The following is an 18,898-nucleotide window of genomic DNA, read 5'->3' on the forward strand; positions in this document are numbered from 1 at the left end:
GGTAGGACGACTCGTAGTCCGCAACCCCCATACACAATCCTACCCAACGACGTGGACTACGAGGCGGCCTACAAGGTAGGAGTGTGAATGTGGGGCTTTAGGGCAAATCCACCGCTATAGGATATATTTTCTATAGTAAAAATGGGAAAAGTTTGCATCGTAAACAGTTGCCAAAGTGGGCGTAAGAGGAAAAAACAGAAAAATGTTACGAAATCCGTATCTTTTTTCCAACCAACGGTAAGTATGTAATTTTCACTACACCTTATAAAACAAAGTCCCCCGCCGCGACTGTCTGTTCGTGGGTTTGAATGTATCTTTGCGATAAACAAACTACTGGACGGTTTCAGTTCGATTTTCATGTATCAATAGAGTGATTCTTGAGGAAGGTTTACGTATATAATTTGTTGACTATAGTTCGTTTTTTTTTAGCATTAGAAAGAACTTGCAAGAAGGTAAGCGATTTTGACATGTCTTTTAATTGAAAAACGCTTTTTAAAATTCAAAAACTATTACTGATGAAAGCAGAAGAATATAAATGATCGTATTAGATTCATAATTGTTACATATTTGCCGTAACTTATTTTTAAAATGTGTTTTTCAATTAAAAGACACATCAAGATTGTTTACCTAATTTCTAATGCTAAAAAAAACGAACTATAGTGCGAAGCCGGTCGCTAGTTATTTAATAAAATATTATATTGTGATTTTTATATTTTTCTTATAAAATTCACAATTTCACTTCAACAATTCTTCATTTTTCTATTAATTCTCAGACTCCGGCACGGTTAGAAAGTTGGAAAAAGTCGTTAGGAATTGCATTAAAAGCAAATGATTATATTTGCCATCTTCATTTTAAAGAAGAAAATATAAATATGTACGAAAAGTTAACTATTAAAGGAGAGCTCAAATATATTCCTACACAAAGAAAAACGCTTAAGGAAGAAGCTGTGCCCACGATTGAGCATCAGTTTATTCCCATTCCCGAACATGAACTCCAAGCCAATACTATTCACATAGAGGAATCTTTCGAACCATACCCCAATCAACCTAAGGACGAGCAGCAACAACAAATCAATGCCGAGCAACAGGAATTATCAGAAGATCAAAATGATTCTAATAATTTAATGGATTATGAAATGATACAACAGGACTTTGCGGAACCATTGTTTAGTCAATATCAGGATACTAATGTAACAATTAATCCAATAGAGAATTTTAAAAGTAAGTTTCGGGCATTTTCGTTGTTGCCGCCTTTTTGGCTACATGCAGAAAATCCTAATGGGCTGGAATTTATGCGAATGGATCCAAAAACTCAGAAGATTAAACATCATATACGTTTAAACGATGATCTAACTGTCACTGTAAGTGTTTATTAATGTAACAATAAAATTCGGTTGGCATGATTTGAATTTGTAACGAAACATAATTGCTATTTAATTGCAGGTAATTTTTCCCAATAATGAACAATTGCCACTAAAGGAGAAAATTAATTCATATGACAACACCTACGATTACTTAAAATCGGTTGAAAGATGGCCTTTGTGCGTTGGTACTCAGATTGACGACAATAAGTAAGTTTTGGTAGATTGTTAACCAAGGGATGAACGCAGTGAGAGTATAGTCCGAGGCTAAAATGATGCCATTCACCCGAGTTAAACACTCTACTTTTCATTTCGAATACGAGGAACCTAGCCCCAAAGCTTGTACTATGGGTGTAGGCGATAATACAACTGTTTGCAGTCGTCTTATGAATATATATACCATAATGTAACAGTTGTATTTAAAATAAAAGGATAACTCGTAAGCCTAATAACTTTGATTTTATTTAACATTTTTGTCATTAAAAATATTGTATGTAACGGTACATTAAATAGGTCTTAATTCTTGAACCTATCCTATTAAAACTCGACTTTTATGTGTATTTTAAGAACCCTTATTATGTAGGTACCTGTAGATTAAAGCACTATTTATACATAAACAATGGTACAGGAGAATAATAAAAGATAAAAACGAATTTATCTAATATATAATTACATCAATTTTCAGATTTTGTAAAGGTGTGATTATTGGTGATGATACTTACGAAAGAAATCAACAGTACCCAAGATGTAAATCTTGTCGAATATTACGAAATCGTTTGCAGAACCGTAATTCCACTTCAACTCTATTACAAAAAATGGCAGAAGCTAAACGGCGCGCTTCAAATCTTGTACATAAATGCAAGCGTCTGAAGAGGACGGTAAGTCTTATGCCGGCTACATACGTAACGATAAATCGTTGCGATAAAACTACTTTGGATGATAAGCTACAAGAGTTCAAGGTTAATTAAGAGTAATGCATGAGTAATGATAATTTTAAAAATATACAAGGTGTAATTATTATATCTGACCAAACTCTGAGGGGTGAATATGTAGGTCATACTGAACAACTTTTACTATAGCCAACCCTGAAATCACGAAAAAGAAATCGCCTGTTTAATAGAAAACATTGACTGTACTGATTCACCGCAATATGTATGAGACAGCAGATTTTTTTTCACGATTTCGGGGCTGGTCCCATAGTATAAGTTGTTAAGTATGACCTATATTCACCCCTCAGAGTTTGGTCAGAGATAACAATTTCGCCTTGTATAAAATGATAATACGAAGTCAAACTAATGTAATATTCTTTTTTCAGACCCCTTACGGAACTGTGAAAAAAAGACATTGGGAAGCGGTATTAGAGGAAGAGAATTATCGTCAGCCTAACTTAAAAATCGCTTACAAGTTAACACCAGCGCATTTGAAACCGAAGGGTTTTCAAGTAATGAATGTTCCTCTTGCAACTGAAGTATGTACCTATAAATATAATCAATAATTTTCATTGATTGTCCGGATTTATTTCGTAGGACTTTCGGCTCATCAAAACTAATATTATTAATCTTATAAAAACAGGTGTTTGGTCACGAAATTTCGGTCGCCATGGCTCACTATCAACCCTATTGCGAGGAATTGAAGGATTCAACTGCAACACAAAAATTTATTGATCTTGTATTCAATTTGATACAAGCTATGTCTTCGCGTATACCAAGAGATGCTCTGTACGTGAATGAAAATTGCAGACGAAGAAAGGTAAGAAATAGTTGGCGATTAAAATTAAGGTCAATGCGGAGAAGACCGTCTATCAGCTAAGTCCGTCTACTCACTATAACATTTAAGGGAAGACCGTCATAAAGAAAGACCGGCCGGACGGTGCCTTAAACCAGAAGTAGCCAACCTTTTAATGTATTTTTGTTAGTAGATACCTCTTATAGTGAAGAATAATTTATGCCGATTATAATTAGAATTAATATAATTATGCGTTGCTGGTAGTGAATATTATGTGTTAATGTTAATATGCCGGAACCGCCGCCGCCTCGCAACCTGAATATATCCCTTGGCACCTATACAGCCTATACTGTAATTTTTAGTTTAATATAAAAATTAGGAACATTTAAAAATTTGTATGGAATATATTTTTTGCTCCTTACTAATATCTGTAAATGTCTACTACTGACTATACTTTTGTGTAGAGAAGCGGCCGTCCCCTTTCCTCTTAATATTTCATTGTATAGCTTTGAAGCTTGTTTACTTAATGAAGAAATACTTTTTTCAGGCAATCCAGGAATTTTTAGAATTCCTTGCAGACTGGGAAAAGCTCGAAAAAAAAAATACCTGTGTCAAGGAGCACGTTAACTGGATTAAAAGTAACTTTACGGGCAACACTTGAAATTTTGGATATGCTGAATGTTGCATGTGATTACAAGTATTTGATGACAGCAACCCTATCTCAAGATCCGTTGGAGGTAATTAATAATTACTAATTATGTAATCCAATGAATATGAATCTGCTTGTATGGAATCTGCATCATGTATGCTGCCTTACTTTTGGAGAAAGTCCAGAAAGCCTTTTTAAAAATAAAAAATAAATTATAATTCATTAATTCAAGCTAATTATACTCATATTTTTACATTATTTACACTTTGATTACACAACATTAATAACATTACATTTTTAAATATAATCTACTAAAATTAACAATAAAATTTAAAAATTTACAAATCACATTAAAGAATAATGATATACAATATATACACAAAAACACAACAATACATACAAAACTAACCTACACCTGTCCTTACATGCCTGTTGCAACAGTGCACAATATAAGGACAGTCAAGCCGATCTGCGATCATCGCCAGGACAGTGTTGGCGCTGGCCCGCACGCGCCGCACCAGCGCAGCTGCGCGCACGCGCATGATGGCGTGGAAACAGGCCGTGTGGGCCCCGCGAACATGCCCGAAGCGCTACAGTAGCGGGGCAGCCCCAACACTGCCCTGAATGCGTTATTGTACTGGACGCGGAGCGCGTTGTACGCTCTTTGCGTGTAGTCCGCCCACAGGCCACACGTGTACAGCGACGTGCAGTACGCTTTGAAAAGCGTTATCTTTACGTCACTACTACAACGAGCAAACCTGCGAGCCAACATGTTCGCCCTTACGCACAACGCCCTCCGCTCCCGCTCCATATCCACATCATCCTTGAGGTCCGCAGTAACAATATGCCCTAGGTACTTGAAACTCTGTACTCTGTCTAAGAGAGCTCCGTTAAGCATGACAGGTGGCACATATTTTTTTAGGATACAGTTCCTACCTAGTCCATATACTTAATGTACCCATCAATATATTTCTGCCTGGTGTTTTTGGGTTTAATTCTTTTGAAATGAGGCGTAACTTTGGGCTGTGGACGTTTTTTATCGCTTACCTTCTTTCTAATGCTAAAAAAACGAACATAGCCATATAAATATTAGTACTATTATAAATGCAAAAGTGTGTCTGTTACCTCTTCACGCTTAAACCGCTGAACCAATTTAGATAAAATTATGGAGATAGTTTGAGACCCGAGGTCCTATATTTTTTATTGAATAATAATTTTGACTTGTTTTCAGAGATTTTTCTCCGTCATGAGATATTCGTGTGGAGGAAACGATCACCCTGATCCCAAAATGTTTGCACAAGTTTACCGATTGGCGTCTTGTTTTTCCCTAATACGCCCTCCGAAAGGTTGTAACGTTTCCGGCAAAGATTTGCTGAAGAACTTACTAGGAGCAAAGGATATGGTAACTGGTTCAAACGAGGCTAAGCAAGCATGGCTGGAAAGCCTCGACCATATACTAGATAATGGTGAACCATTGATTGATGGTTATGAAGACCATGACTACAACGAGGCTGTCACCAGTGACGCGGTGCAGTCTTACATTGCTGGGTACATCGTCCGCAAATTGCGAAAAATCGTAAAATGCAATAATTGTTTGAAACCCATACAAATGAGTCCCAATGAGGGAAAAATGTTAATGAGAAACGACGTAATCGATAAAATGGATTTATACGGCGGGTTAATTTATGCTAGTGACGATCTATTCAATCTGACCAAAATGATAGAGAAATGTGTGTTAAGAGCAATAAGCAAAGCTTTAACCAATATGGAGACGATCAGTGAAATTACGCAAGAATTACAAAAAGAAACATTGATAAAAGTTGGATGTGCCGACCATTCCAAACAAGTATCAAAAAAAATTATCGATATGTACGTAGTTATGCGAGCCCACTTTCTGGCAAAATATGAAAATAAACGTTACGACGCAGCCAAAACCAAAACTAAAATGAACAGGAAAAATGCCAAGTTATTGTCTTAATTACTAGTAGTTCGCCCCGAACTAAGAACTCGTATTCGCTGAAAACTACCGCGCAGCGCGCACACGCAGGTTTTGATTTCCAACTCAATCTCACTAGTGATACCTACTAATACTTTATATACGAGATTACCGCCACGTGGGATGTTGACTCGACGATCATTGTTGCGATAGTCGTCTCGGTTTTTTTTCCGTCATGAGATATTCGTGTGGAGGAAACGATCACCCTGATCCCAAAATGTTTGCACAAGTTTACCGATTGGCGTCTCGTTTTTCCCTAATACGCCCGGTTGTAATGTTTCCGGCAAGGATTTGCTGAAGAACTTACTAGGAGCGAAGGATCTGGTAACCATTGATTCATGGTTATGAAGACCATGATTACAACGAGGCTGTAAACCAGTGACGCGGTTCAGTCTTACATTGCTGGGTACATCGTCCGCAAATTGCGAAAAATCGTAAAATGCAATAATTGTTTAAAACTCATACAAATGAGTCCTAATGAGGGAAAACTGTTAGTGAGAAACGACGTAATCGATAAAATGGATTTATACGGCGGGTTAATTTATGCTAGTGACGATCTATTCAATCTGACCAAAATGATAGAGAAATGTATGTTAAGAGTAATAAGCAAAGCTTTAACCAATATGGAGACGATCAGTGAAATTACGCAAGAATGACTAAACGGAGCATTGATAAAAGTTGGATGTGTCGACCATTTCAAACATATATTAAAAAATGTTATCGATATGTACGTAGTTATGCGAGCCCACTTTCTGGCAAAATATAAAAATAAACGTTACGCCGCAGCCAAAACCAAAACTAAAATGAATAGGATAAATGCCAAGTTATTGTCTTAATTACTAATAGTTCGCCCCGAACTAAGAACTCGCATTCGCTGAAAACTACCGCGCAGCGCGCACACTCAGGTTTTGATTTCCAACTCAATCTCACTAGTGATACTTAGGTAAGTAATACTTTATATACGAGATTACCGTCATGTGGGATGTTGACTCGACGATCATTGTTGCGATAGTCGTCTCAGCGGACGGTCTCATAGCGAAGAGTCTCAACCAACACCTAGAGACTGGATCAAGGGTCAGATGCAGGCAAATTGTGACAAAACATTCGCTGATGTTAACAAGAAATAACTCAAAATGTAGTCAATATGATGGGTGCTGAGAAAGGGGCGGCTACAGGGCCTGGGGCCTAGGGCGGCAAAGACTGCAAATCCGCCACTACATTATACATATATAAAAATGTGTTCGGGTGTTTTTTTTTGTTTTGTGTTTTTATATTTTACTTTTATATTAATATTAAAAACGAAAAACAAAAAAGAGCCTTTTATTTCTCGCCGGTAAAACAAACACAATATTATAAACTTAAATTTACATTAGGTTTAGTATTACAATAATATTTAATATTCCTCAAATCAATGTTCTATTATGCTTGGTTATGTAATAAGTAGTAAGTAATTATATTTTTTTCTTGTAATTTATTCTGCAACAACCCCTCCTGTGAGGGTGAAGGCCTCCTCCAGTGATGCTGGTCATCACAATTTCTGTTCTCTATCTTTTTCAACTTACATATGTATATCAATATTAATTTATATATTGGTATTAAATACCTACAAATACAAATAATAAAAAGCTAATAAATACTCTTATCGGGATTCGAACCCGCGACCTCCTGCTTCATAAGCGGGGTCACTACCGACAAGGCTAAAAGACCGTCAAAAATTGGTTCGCGATGCACAGTGGCGCCGCGGCGCGGCCTATTTAATGTTTTTGAGGGACACTTTTTAATACATGAAGATTGTTTTCCTCATCTCTACCTTCCATAATTCTTATATCTATGATAAAAACTAATGCCTGATAGTGAATAGGTTGCCTTTATGTGTGTTTATAAAGATACCTATAATATTAAAGCAGGAAAAAATTACAAAAAATTTACGCAAATATATTTTGATGAGTATTTTATTTTATTACAATTTACTGGTTTTAATTGACTGATAAGTTACAAAAACTCAAATTTACATTTTTATAATTATGAAATCCAAACAAGTCCAAAGCGATTACGAAGTAACAAGCTTCAAAAACGCCATCCGGCATTTTGTCGGTTACGTTTTTTCATTCGAAATTTGGGAATTTTGTCATTTGTGTAATTTACAAAAAATACTTTTTATCTTACTGTATTTACTAGCTTTCGTGAATAACTGATATATTTCAACAAATTAGTGTAATAAGATAGTGATAAGTTCATAAAGTATTCAAAATGCCGAGAACAAAGCGACCTGCTCGCGTACAAGAGAAAACTGGAGTTAAAGACGATGTGTTGAAAAAACTTGACAAAATCGGTAAATAAATAGCAAATTAACTGAGTTTTCTCTATTATAACATCGTTTCTTGCAAAATAAGCGTAGAAAATGTATTTTTACTATGGAACCTTAGCAATACAATGTAAATAAACAAACATGGTGTCCTCCGACATTTTTATATCATTTCTGTCGTTTGATTATTTCAGTGGCTGAACAGAAAGCGAATATAGACTCACGAGTACACATGGAGTGCAGAAATGTGGATCTCGCATTCAAAATGCTGCTTGGAACCATTAGTAACACTGTTTTGAACAAAACCATAGGACAACTAGTAAGCTTTCATCTTGTTTTTTAAGACATAAGCACAGATGTAGTGCGTAATTGTTTTCCATCGTATTCTCTCGGAAACATTCGTATTTGTCATGCTAGTTTAGTCATTGTCCGTACTTTTTGTACCAGGACTGACTGATATAGCATGACAGGTTCGGAAGTTTCCGTGAAAATACGATGGAAAATAATTATTCACTACATCTGTAACTCTTTGTAACCGTAATTCCCCAAATGCTGAACATTATAGATAAAATTAACACACACTGTATAAATATGACTATAAATATTTACGTAGATAAGCTTTTCAGACATCTTTCATATGCAAGCAAGACAGAAACTTAGTGAGACGAATTAGCAGCTCTACTGCTGAGCCCCCCTCTAACCTATGTGTTATACCAGGGATCGGCAGACCAAGAAGGAAAAACCAACCTCGGTAGAAATCACTAGTTTTAGGATTCTCTAAAGGACAAATATTGTTGTCATTGCACCTCCAAAGAGCCATAATTTCCTAATCTCTGTGTTATGTGGCCTGTATATTGTGTTATGGTGTCTCGGCATGCTGATCCAATCGAAGAGGCGCGAGACGAGGCAAGGAAGATCGAGACGAGAAGGGAGCACCATGTACAGTGTACACACTCATTCTCTGCCTGTCTCGGAGTCTCTCGGCGAGTGTGTACAGCCTGCATTAGGCTGTTAGATGGGGTCTCTATTGTTTCCCAAATAGTTTTAAGTCATAATGTATTGTTTGTAGGAATTTTCGTTAGTCATAATTGGTTTTTCTCAGAAACGCGTAACTTTTCAGGATTGCCATAAAACAAACCTAACCTAACCTAACCTATCTATAGAATAACCTTAGGAAAATCCTGAAAAGTTAACGGTTTCAGTTTTATGACTAACAATAATATGACAAAGAATACATTATGACTTAAAACTTTATGGGAAACAAAGGGACCCCTGTTAGATGCTTTGTCTTATAAAGTAAATACTGACAAATGTTTATGGTTACAGAAAAATGAACTGCACATGAAAGAAGTGGCCAACACCGCCAGGAAAACTAGAAACTCGAGCAGAGCAACCTCCCATGATGATGGTATGAATTATAACATACTTAACATTCTTGGGAAAGTTGAGAAATATCACTTCAATTGCAGTTTGATCATGCTATCTGTTCAATTATGTCATTCGTATTTTTAGAGTAGTTAGTACTATAAATTTATTGTTTTAACCCTTTTCTTGGCAACACATCTTACGACATAATGTCTCTCTTTATGTATTTTTTTTGTAGATACCTATTTTTTTCTGACCAACTGTGAACTTTTTCCTTTAATATAAAAAATCTTTTTGCCTGATTTTATATGCCATGAAAAAGGTTATGTAATGGTTTGATCAAGGCTCAAGCTGTTAAGGCTTTGAAGCTTTTCCGGCTTGAGCCTTTAAGGAATCTAAAACTTGGCCAAGTCTTTAACTCATGTACTATCTCCATTCTCTATTCCTCTTTCATTTTCATTCAATCTGACTCCACAAGACAGGTGTAGCCTAGTGTGGCAGCCATAGGTTAAGAAGAACATGTAAACTTTTTGGCAAATAAAACTATTTTTTTTTAAATGTAATCCCAGATTAATGGGATTTTAAAATTGGAAGAAACAAAGTTTCCACCAACCCTATTGTTTTACTTTACAAGTGGTACTGTCACTTTCTCTTTTTAACAATTCCTCACCAGCTTTGGTGAATGTATGTACAGAAGTCCGAGCAATCGTAGGCTTGTTCAACGTATTCCTCTGACGTCGTGCGCGAACTATATCTGTCAATCTGTTCACAACTAACCCAACCATGCCATGTCGTTTCCACTAACCGGGTGCTTTTGGGGCAGGCTACCTCACCGAGACCTCGCAGGGCTCCGCGGAGCGCGGCAAGAAGATGGGTACGTATGGCCTTTGTCTTCGCATTTATATGTGACGTGCCACAGGAAAAGGTGCCTTATAGCGGTTGGCGCTTACGTCGCATAGCACCGCAATAGTATTGGAGCGGCGTTAATAATAGCGTAAGCGCCATAAGGCATCTTTATCCACGGAACGTCACAAATACTTCTTAATACGATTTCTTGCGTAATTCGCCATTTTACAATTATTAGTCTCTGCAACTTGTTTTCATTATAGCTTCTTAAAAGCGGGTTTTACAGTATTTACGACTTAAACAATTTACGCGCAATGAAAATGTGTCAACTAGTATGGTTTTTTTTATACAAGATGACCCATTTATGTTGCTTGCGAGTGTGGACTGGGAAGTTAGTAGACCTCACGTAGTAAGAAATGTGTATGCTTGTATTAATTATTATTTATTGTATTTATATATTTTAGTAGTTATGATAAAATTATCGTTCTTTTAAATATTACATTTCCGTTTCATTCATAATAACTTTAAATCGTATTTTTTTCTAATAATATGTACTTACGGCCCGATTCTAACTTTAAGATACGTCAATTAATAGATCTTAAATTGTTCTCAGCAACTTTAGAACAGGTATTTAGAAACCTGAACTGGAAAGAATATGGTTTAAAAATAGATGAAAGGTTGCTGAGCCACTTGCGATTCGCTGATGATCTCATACTTCTCTCGGAAAACACAGATGACTTGCAGGAAATGCTTCACCAACTTTCTTATGAAAGCAGGAAAGTGGGACTGGAAATCAACACCGAAAAAACTAAACTTATGACAAATGGACAAAAAATTGAAATGTCAATAAACAACAACATAATAGAATATGTAAATGAATACACATATTTAGGACAAATAATTTCTCCAGAACACCAGAATGACAAGGAAACAGAAAACAGAGTGTGTATTGCATGGAAAAAATACTGGTCATGGAAAGAGGTTATGAAGAACCCGGAAATCCCACTAAAATACAAAAGTAAACTGTTCAACTCTTGCATCCTCCCTAGCATGACATATGGTTGCCAAACGTAGGCCTTAACACAAAAAAATAGGAAATCCCTAGAAGTATGTCAACACAACATAGAGAGAAGTATTCTCAACATCAAAAAGAAAGACAAAATAAGACTAAGCACCATAAGAAAAAACACAAAATTAAGGGATGTATCCTATGTAACAGATAGCCTAAAATGGAAATGGACCGGACACATGCTCAGGGAGCCAGGACAAAAATGGTCAAAAATTGTTACAACCTGGTACCCCAAAGACGGGAAAAGGAAAAGAGGCAGACCTTACCGCAGATGGGAAGACGACATTAGAGCTATCGCTGGACCAACATGGACATGGACAAGAAGAGCAACGAACAGAGAGGAATGGAAGGTCTTAGGGGAGGCCTATGCCGGGAGGCAAGTCGACCGATGTCAACTCTAACAAAAATGACAACCAACCTTATTCTAAATATTTAAAAATTATAATAATTAGTAATAATAAATGTAGATACAAATAATAATAATAATAGTGTAATATGTTTGACTAATATGAATAATTTGACAAATATCCAATAACATGACAAAATGTACCATTTAAAAATTTAAGGTCGAAATAAAAGGCTATTTTATTTTATTTTATTTATTTTATTAATTAATAGATCTAGAAACGATATGGATTGGATATGAGTGTCAAATGTGACGTTTTTTCAAACAAATACGTCACTTGACATTGACACTGACACATCTAATCCATATCGTTTCTAGATCTTATTAATTGACGTGTCCTAAAGTTCGAATCCGGCAGATAGTTTGAAAATGTATTTTATTCCGTAAGAACAAGTTATACAATTGAATGAGTTTTTTCTTTTAATACCTATACGCATTTAGGCAACATAGGCACAGTGGGTATGCTCTTTTCTGGAGCTAACATCCTTTTTTGATTACTGACCGTCAATAGTTAGTGACATAAAAATGAGCTGCAAACAAAAATAACATCCACAGGGCCTCCAACAACCAACCGTGCCTCCCGTTCCCGCTCCGCCGACGCCTCCGCGCGCAAGATGGCAGCGCCCAGGACCGAGGTCAAACCCAGGCGACGATCCCGCTCCGTGCTGTACAAAACCCCCGCCTACAACAAGACTGCTACCAAACACTACCCGGACATCACTCCCAAGGTAACCTGACATACAAGATGGCGCCCAGGACCGAGGTCAGACCCAGGCGACGATCCCGCTCCGTGCTGTACATAGGGTTGCCAGATTGGAAGGCGCGATTATCGGGAAACAATATCAATTTTTCGGGATTTTGGGACTTAAGTCGGGAAAAAAATACATTCAAATTTTAATACTAATTGTATTAAAAACAACGATATTTTACATTATTGGCACTATGTCAGCTCGCTCGCTCGACGACAGTTCGGAACTTGAAATTGTTTATTGTCTATTGTTTTATAACCTGAAGCCGTTTTTCGGGACAGTTTACACTTTGTCGGGAATCGGGAACACATGCTAAAAATCGGGAGAATCCCGCCAAATCCCGACCATCTGGCAACCCTAGCTGTACAAGACCCCCGCCTACAACAAGACTGCTACCAAACACTACCCGGACATCACTCCCAAGGTAACCCGACATACAAGATGGCGCCCAGGACCGAGGTCAGACCCAGGCGACGATCCCGCTCCGTGCTGTACAAGACCCCCGCCTACAACAAGACTGCCACCAAACACTACCCGGACATCACTCCCAAGGTAACCTGACATACAAGATGGCGGCCAGGACCGAGGTCAGACCCAGGCGACGATCCCGCTCCGTGCTGTACAATACAAGACCCCCGCCTACAACAATACTGCCACCAGACACTACCCGGACATCACTCCCAAGGTAACCTGACATACAAGATGGCGGCCAGGACCAAGGTCAGACCCAGGCGACGATCCCGTTCCGTGCTGTACAAGACCCCTGCCTACAACAAGACTGCCACCAAACACTACCCGGACATCACTCCCAAGGTAACCTGACATACAAGATGGCGCCCAGGACCGAGGTCAGACCCAGGCGACGATCCCGCTCCGTGCTGTACAAGACCCCCGCCTACAACAAGACTGCCACCAAACACTACCCGGACATCACTCCCAAGGTAACCTGACATACAAGATGGCGCCCAGGACCGAGGTCAGACCCAGGCGACGATCCCGCTCCGTGCTGTACAAGACCCCCGCCTACAACAAGACTGCCACCAAACACTACACGGACATCACTCCCAAGGTAACCTGACATACAAGATGGCGCCCAGGACCGAGGTCAGACCCAGGCGACGATCCCGCTCCGTGCTGTACAAGACCCCCGCCTACAACAAGACTGCCACCAAACACTACCCGGACATCACTCCCAAGGTAACCTGACATACAAGATGGCGCCCAGGACCGAGGTCAGACCCAGGCGACGATCCCGCTCCGTGCTGTACAAGACCCCCGCCTACAACAAGACTGCCACCAAACACTACCCGGACATCACTCCCAAGGTAACCTGACATACAAGATGGCGGCCAGGACCGAGGTCAGACCCAGGCGACGATCCCGCTCCGTGCTGTACAATACAAGACCCCCGCCTACAACAATACTGCCACCAGACACTACCCGGACATCACTCCCAAGGTAACCTGACATACAAGATGGCGGCCAGGACCAAGGTCAGACCCAGGCGACGATCCCGTTCCGTGCTGTACAAGACCCCTGCCTACAACAAGACTGCCACCAAACACTACCCGGACATCACTCCCAAGGTAACCTGACATACAAGATGGCGCCCAGGACCGAGGTCAAACCCAGGTGACAATCCCGCTCCGTGCTGTACAAGACCCCTGCCTACAACAAGACTGCCACCAAACACTACCCGGACATCACTCCCAAGGTAACCTGACATACAAGATGGCGCCCAGGACCGAGGTCAAACCCAGGCGACGATCCCGCTCCGTGCTGTACAAGACCCCTGCCTACAACAAGACTGCCACCAAACACTACCCGGACATCACTCCCAAGGTAACCTGACATACAAGATGGCGGCCAGGCCGAGGTCAGACCCAGGCGACGATCCCGCTCCGTGCTGTACAAGACCCCCGCCTACAACAAGACTGCCACCAAACACTACCCGGACATCACTCCCAAGGTAACCTGACATACAAGATGGCGGCACCCAGGACCGAGGTCAGACCCAGGCGACGACGGTTGGTGCGCTACTACCACAATCTGGGGGTCTACCGCGAAACGAGAAAATCGAAATTTCGCTATACATATAACCTCGCATTACTCTTGCATATTCGAGCTATAAAGAGGCAGATAGCTGAATTTCGATTTTCGCGTTTCCCGGTCATCATCATAGGCCTTTCAGTCTATTGCAGACTATACAAAGTGTCAGGCAGGGCGACAACGTTTTTCATGGCTGTAATGGCTGTATAAGCCAATACGGGAGCGGCAACCACGACCGCAAAACAAGCAGGCCCCAATTTCACATCGGTGACAGGTGCGACGAATTGTAAAATCACTGTTGCTGACGTCACAGGCATCCATGGGCTACGATTACCACTTACCATCGGGCGGGCCGTATTCCTGTTTGCCACCATCATTGTATTATTTAAAAAAACTTTATTATATCGGAATAAAACAGATATTTCTCCTGCGAAGTTTCTGACAATTGTCAAAGATTTAGAAGAATTGTAGGTAATTATTGACAGGTAATGACTGTAATGAGTTATATGTCGGAAATTCGTGACAATTGTAGTGTTTCGTGTGACAATTGTCATAAACTTAGCAAGAGAAATATCTGTTTTTTTCCGATATCATAAAGTTTTTTTTAATAATACAATGATGGTGGCAAACAGGAATACGGCCCGCCCGATGGTAAGCGGTAACCGTAGCCCATGGATGCCTGTGACGTCAGCAAGTGATTTTACAATTCGTCGCACCTGTCACGTTGGTGAAAGAGGGGCCAGGTGTACTCGTAGTGTGCCCGTGGCGAACAGATGTCGGGCTGATGACGCTTGGCTCGCTTACTTGCGAGTGTCTTAAACTAAGCGTCATCGACGTCTTTACTGTATGGTTTACTAGGTAGCTTAGTGCTGCACTCTGGCGGCAGAACATTGCATTAAAACCCCCTGTAGATGTATGAGCCGTAACCTCTCGTTGTGTACGCAGGTGGCGCCGCAGACGCCGCTGACGCTGCTGCGGCACGCGCGGCAGGGCGAGATGCTGGTGTCCATGTCCGGCTCGCCCGTCATGCCCTCCGTGGGAGCGTGAGTACAATCATAGTTAGCTGCAAGAAATCCCTTAACGGGATAAGTTCGCCAATGTACACATTTACTGTATTATCTCTGTGTTATGTACTTGTTTTGTGCAATGAAGTGTTTACTACTACTACTAAATCAAACAAACACCAAATGGGGTTGGCAAAAGTTTTGCATAGATGCCGCCATCATAGGCTGCCCTTTTTTCGAAAACACCTCTTGTGATTTGTGCACATCATCATCATCATCACTGGCTCAGTGACCCAAAGAGGATCTTGGCCTCTGACACAAGAGAGCGCCATTCTGCCCTATTCTGCGCCATTTCACGCCAGTTGGGTATTCCAACACAATTGTTGTGGATTTGTGCACAACGCCTTATATTTTAAACTAATAAGTATATATAATTGCAGCATAGCGACGGACAGCAAGGCGCACTGCAACTTCATGCTCAAGGACGGCACCATGCTGTCCCTGCAGCCCAACCAGCTGCGCCAGTCGCAGGTAACACTCTTCACTGGTTTTACAAGCTTTTACTTAGTTTCACCTGACCGTTGTCTGTAATCAAATCTTGCAAGTTAAATTTGATACTTTTCCCGGTTTCCGATTGAGCTGAAAATTTGCATACATACGTAAGTCGGGTGACAATGCAGTATTATGGTGTCATCGAGCTGATCTGATGATGGAGACCGCGCGGAGGTGGCCATAGGAACGTGATAAAACAACGAAGCCTAATTGTGTTTGGGGTTTTTAGAATTGTCTCGATATTTTTGCCAAAAACTTATTACGTAAAAGCTAGTTTTCATGTGCTTATGGACAATAACCGGCCTAGCACCCGTACACAAGGAGATCCAAACGCGGAAAAGGCATTGGGTTGGGCCACAGACAAAACATCCTTCAGACTGAGCATAGTCGCGCTATCCCCTCTGCCAAGCATACGGTAAATTTACTCCTTGTTCGATTCGAAAGTGTCTTTGTGTGACGTCCGTGTCTTTGAACGGACCAATCACGGCACGGGACTTCGCTCACCTCGTCCCGCGCGCCCCCGCATTTTTGGCATCATCGGTTGCATGAAATAATTGCTCTAAACTCGGTCTAGAGGATTCCTAGTCTATTGGGCATATCCTCAGGAAACCTGATACCCACCTATCCGAAGTGGCCCTGGACTTGGAAGATGCCCGGCAAACCGAAACATGGTCGCCCTAAAATCTACTTCGCGCTGGTCTGCGGAGTAAGAGCTGGGCGTATTGGGGGTGGGGTGGGAGGAGGCTACCCAAGCTGCCTAGCACCGGAGCACAAAACAGATAGGTACAGAAATCAAACTACATACAAAGTGCGCTCGATCAACGCACACATACACACTGCTCACGGACACAATATCTCGGACCGGTTGGGACCAGTGCGAGCGCGAGTGCCATCCGCTTGAGACACCAGGGCTGCCAGATCGTATAATAGGCTACGAAATTCGTATAATGAAATTATTTTCGTATACATGTCGTATAATTGGTCAATCGGTATAATTGGATACGAAAAAAACACCGATGTTAAACTACTGCAGTCAATGCTTCAAAAAACAGTTTGCCAATACTGTTATACGATTTAATGGAACGGCAACTACTTAAATACACGTCAACGCGGGCTATAACCGCGAAAATCCAAGTGCGCAAATTGCGGGCATCTTTCGCTGTCACTCTTAGTACGCTGCCGCTGTCATTGGAGTAAAAGAGAAAGATCCCCGCAATTTGGGGGCTTACCGCAAAAACCGAAATTCACCAGTTATTAAAAAATCGATTTAAAATAATAGTGTATTTTTGTCCTCGTATAATGCAATCGAATTTCGTATAATTGCGGGCACAGGATCGCATAATCAAGATTTATGAACTGGCAGCCCTGAGACACGCCTCTGTGAACTTTTTTGTGCAATAACGGAGAAACAAAAATAGTTATTAAAACTGTTCAGTAGATTGTTGTTTAAATTCAACATTAAACGGTGAATTATCGTTTTTTAAACTACCAGTTTAACAATGTTATTAAAATTAAAATATTTTAGTTATTATTAATTTATATTTCCATTCTTCCCGTTCCGTCCTCAACAATAAATCAAACAACTAGATACGAGCTGATACGAGTGCCACTACCACGATAGTTTTTTGTGCATAAGCTATAGTTAACAACCCTAGAGCGACCGCCGAGCGTAGGTATGAAAAGTGAAGTACATACATGTGATTGACTTCTGTACCTATCTGTTTTGTGACCGGAGTCAGTGGAACAAGATTCGAGCCCTACACTCCAGGGACCCATTTCTCAAAAGCTCGTAACTTGTCATACAAGTGGAAGTCCCTTTCTAACAAAAGCTGTCAAAAAGTGACATCCGCTTGTATTACAGGTTACAAGCTTTTAGGAAACGGGCCCAGCAGGGGGCAACAGGATGGACAGAAGAAGGTTCTTAGCAATGTTAGAAATCGATCCAGTAGTTTGAAGAGTATCAGCACTTTTCTAAAATGATGCGAGGCATTTTTGGGCATAAAATGTTAATTTTTTGACATACAAGACAGGCTTATAAATTTTTAATTTAATATTTATTGTGATTGGTATGTGGCAAAACCGCTGATATTTCACTTAATTTTCAGGCCTTCATCCCGTTCTCTCTGATGGACGCCAACGTGCTGAACCAGCTGAAAACTCTTCAGGACAACCTCGCCAAGGTCGTCAAGATGGGTGAAAACGTCGTCAAGACGTGACTTCACACACACAATAACAAAATGTGACGTTCCACGGCAAAAGGTATTGATGGCACGTGGGCGTAAGTCGGAGACAAACCAGCGTGTGCTTCTTATGGTGTATATTCGAAAAGTGGCATGAGTACATCACAAATTAACTAGCCTAAAATAATTAAAACTAATTACAGCGCCACCTATGCACTTTGTAGGGAACTAAGTAGGTACGTTATATAGATCATTAAGCCATCTAGTGTTTCTAGACTTCGATAAAGTACGTAAGAGGTGAGATAGATGGCGCTGTTAAATATACTATTTAACAGGTATATATTGGACGGTATATAGCGCCGCAATAATATTGGAGCGGCGTTAATAATAGCGCCAACCGCCATAACGTACCTTTACCCGTGGGACGTGACAAATATTAGTTACAACATAGAGAAACACTAGTAAGGAAAGAATGGTAACTCCATACATCAGTTTTCTTACCAAACGCGAGTTATTTCGTAGTTGACATCTAGCGTCAGTAGAAGATTAATACAGAAACGTAGACAGCAGTTATTTTTAGACACAATTTCTATTTTAAAACCCGTATAAAACTAAAGAGTATGTAATTTGATCGTGGAGTCA

The 18,898-nt window shown here is 40.1% G+C and overlaps 2 protein-coding genes across 2 annotated transcripts; both read left to right on the forward strand.

Moving 5' to 3' along the window:
- The first annotated feature begins 97 nt into the window (after positions 1-97).
- LOC134673974 (uncharacterized) lies at positions 98-5,540 on the forward strand. Its single transcript, XM_063532019.1, has 7 exons — positions 98-1,361; positions 1,444-1,571; positions 2,047-2,239; positions 2,677-2,829; positions 2,934-3,110; positions 3,634-3,823; positions 4,967-5,540. The coding sequence occupies exons 1-6, from the start codon at positions 873-875 to the stop codon at positions 3,745-3,747; spliced, it is 1,254 nt and encodes a 417-aa protein (XP_063388089.1). The 5' UTR covers positions 98-872; the 3' UTR covers positions 3,748-3,823; positions 4,967-5,540.
- A 2,296-nt stretch (positions 5,541-7,836) lies between these two features.
- On the forward strand, positions 7,837-18,329 carry LOC134673913 (uncharacterized). The gene is made up of 8 exons (XM_063531967.1): positions 7,837-8,063; positions 8,231-8,355; positions 9,363-9,444; positions 10,225-10,275; positions 12,278-12,450; positions 15,466-15,563; positions 15,965-16,055; positions 18,182-18,329. Exons 1-8 carry the CDS (start codon positions 7,982-7,984, stop codon positions 18,290-18,292), a joined length of 813 nt encoding a protein of 270 aa, XP_063388037.1. The 5' UTR covers positions 7,837-7,981; the 3' UTR covers positions 18,293-18,329.
- The last annotated feature ends 569 nt before the right edge of the window (positions 18,330-18,898 follow it).

This window comes from Cydia fagiglandana, chromosome 19 (assembly GCF_963556715.1).
Source record: "Cydia fagiglandana chromosome 19, ilCydFagi1.1, whole genome shotgun sequence".
Taxonomy (NCBI): Eukaryota; Metazoa; Arthropoda; class Insecta; order Lepidoptera; family Tortricidae; genus Cydia; species Cydia fagiglandana.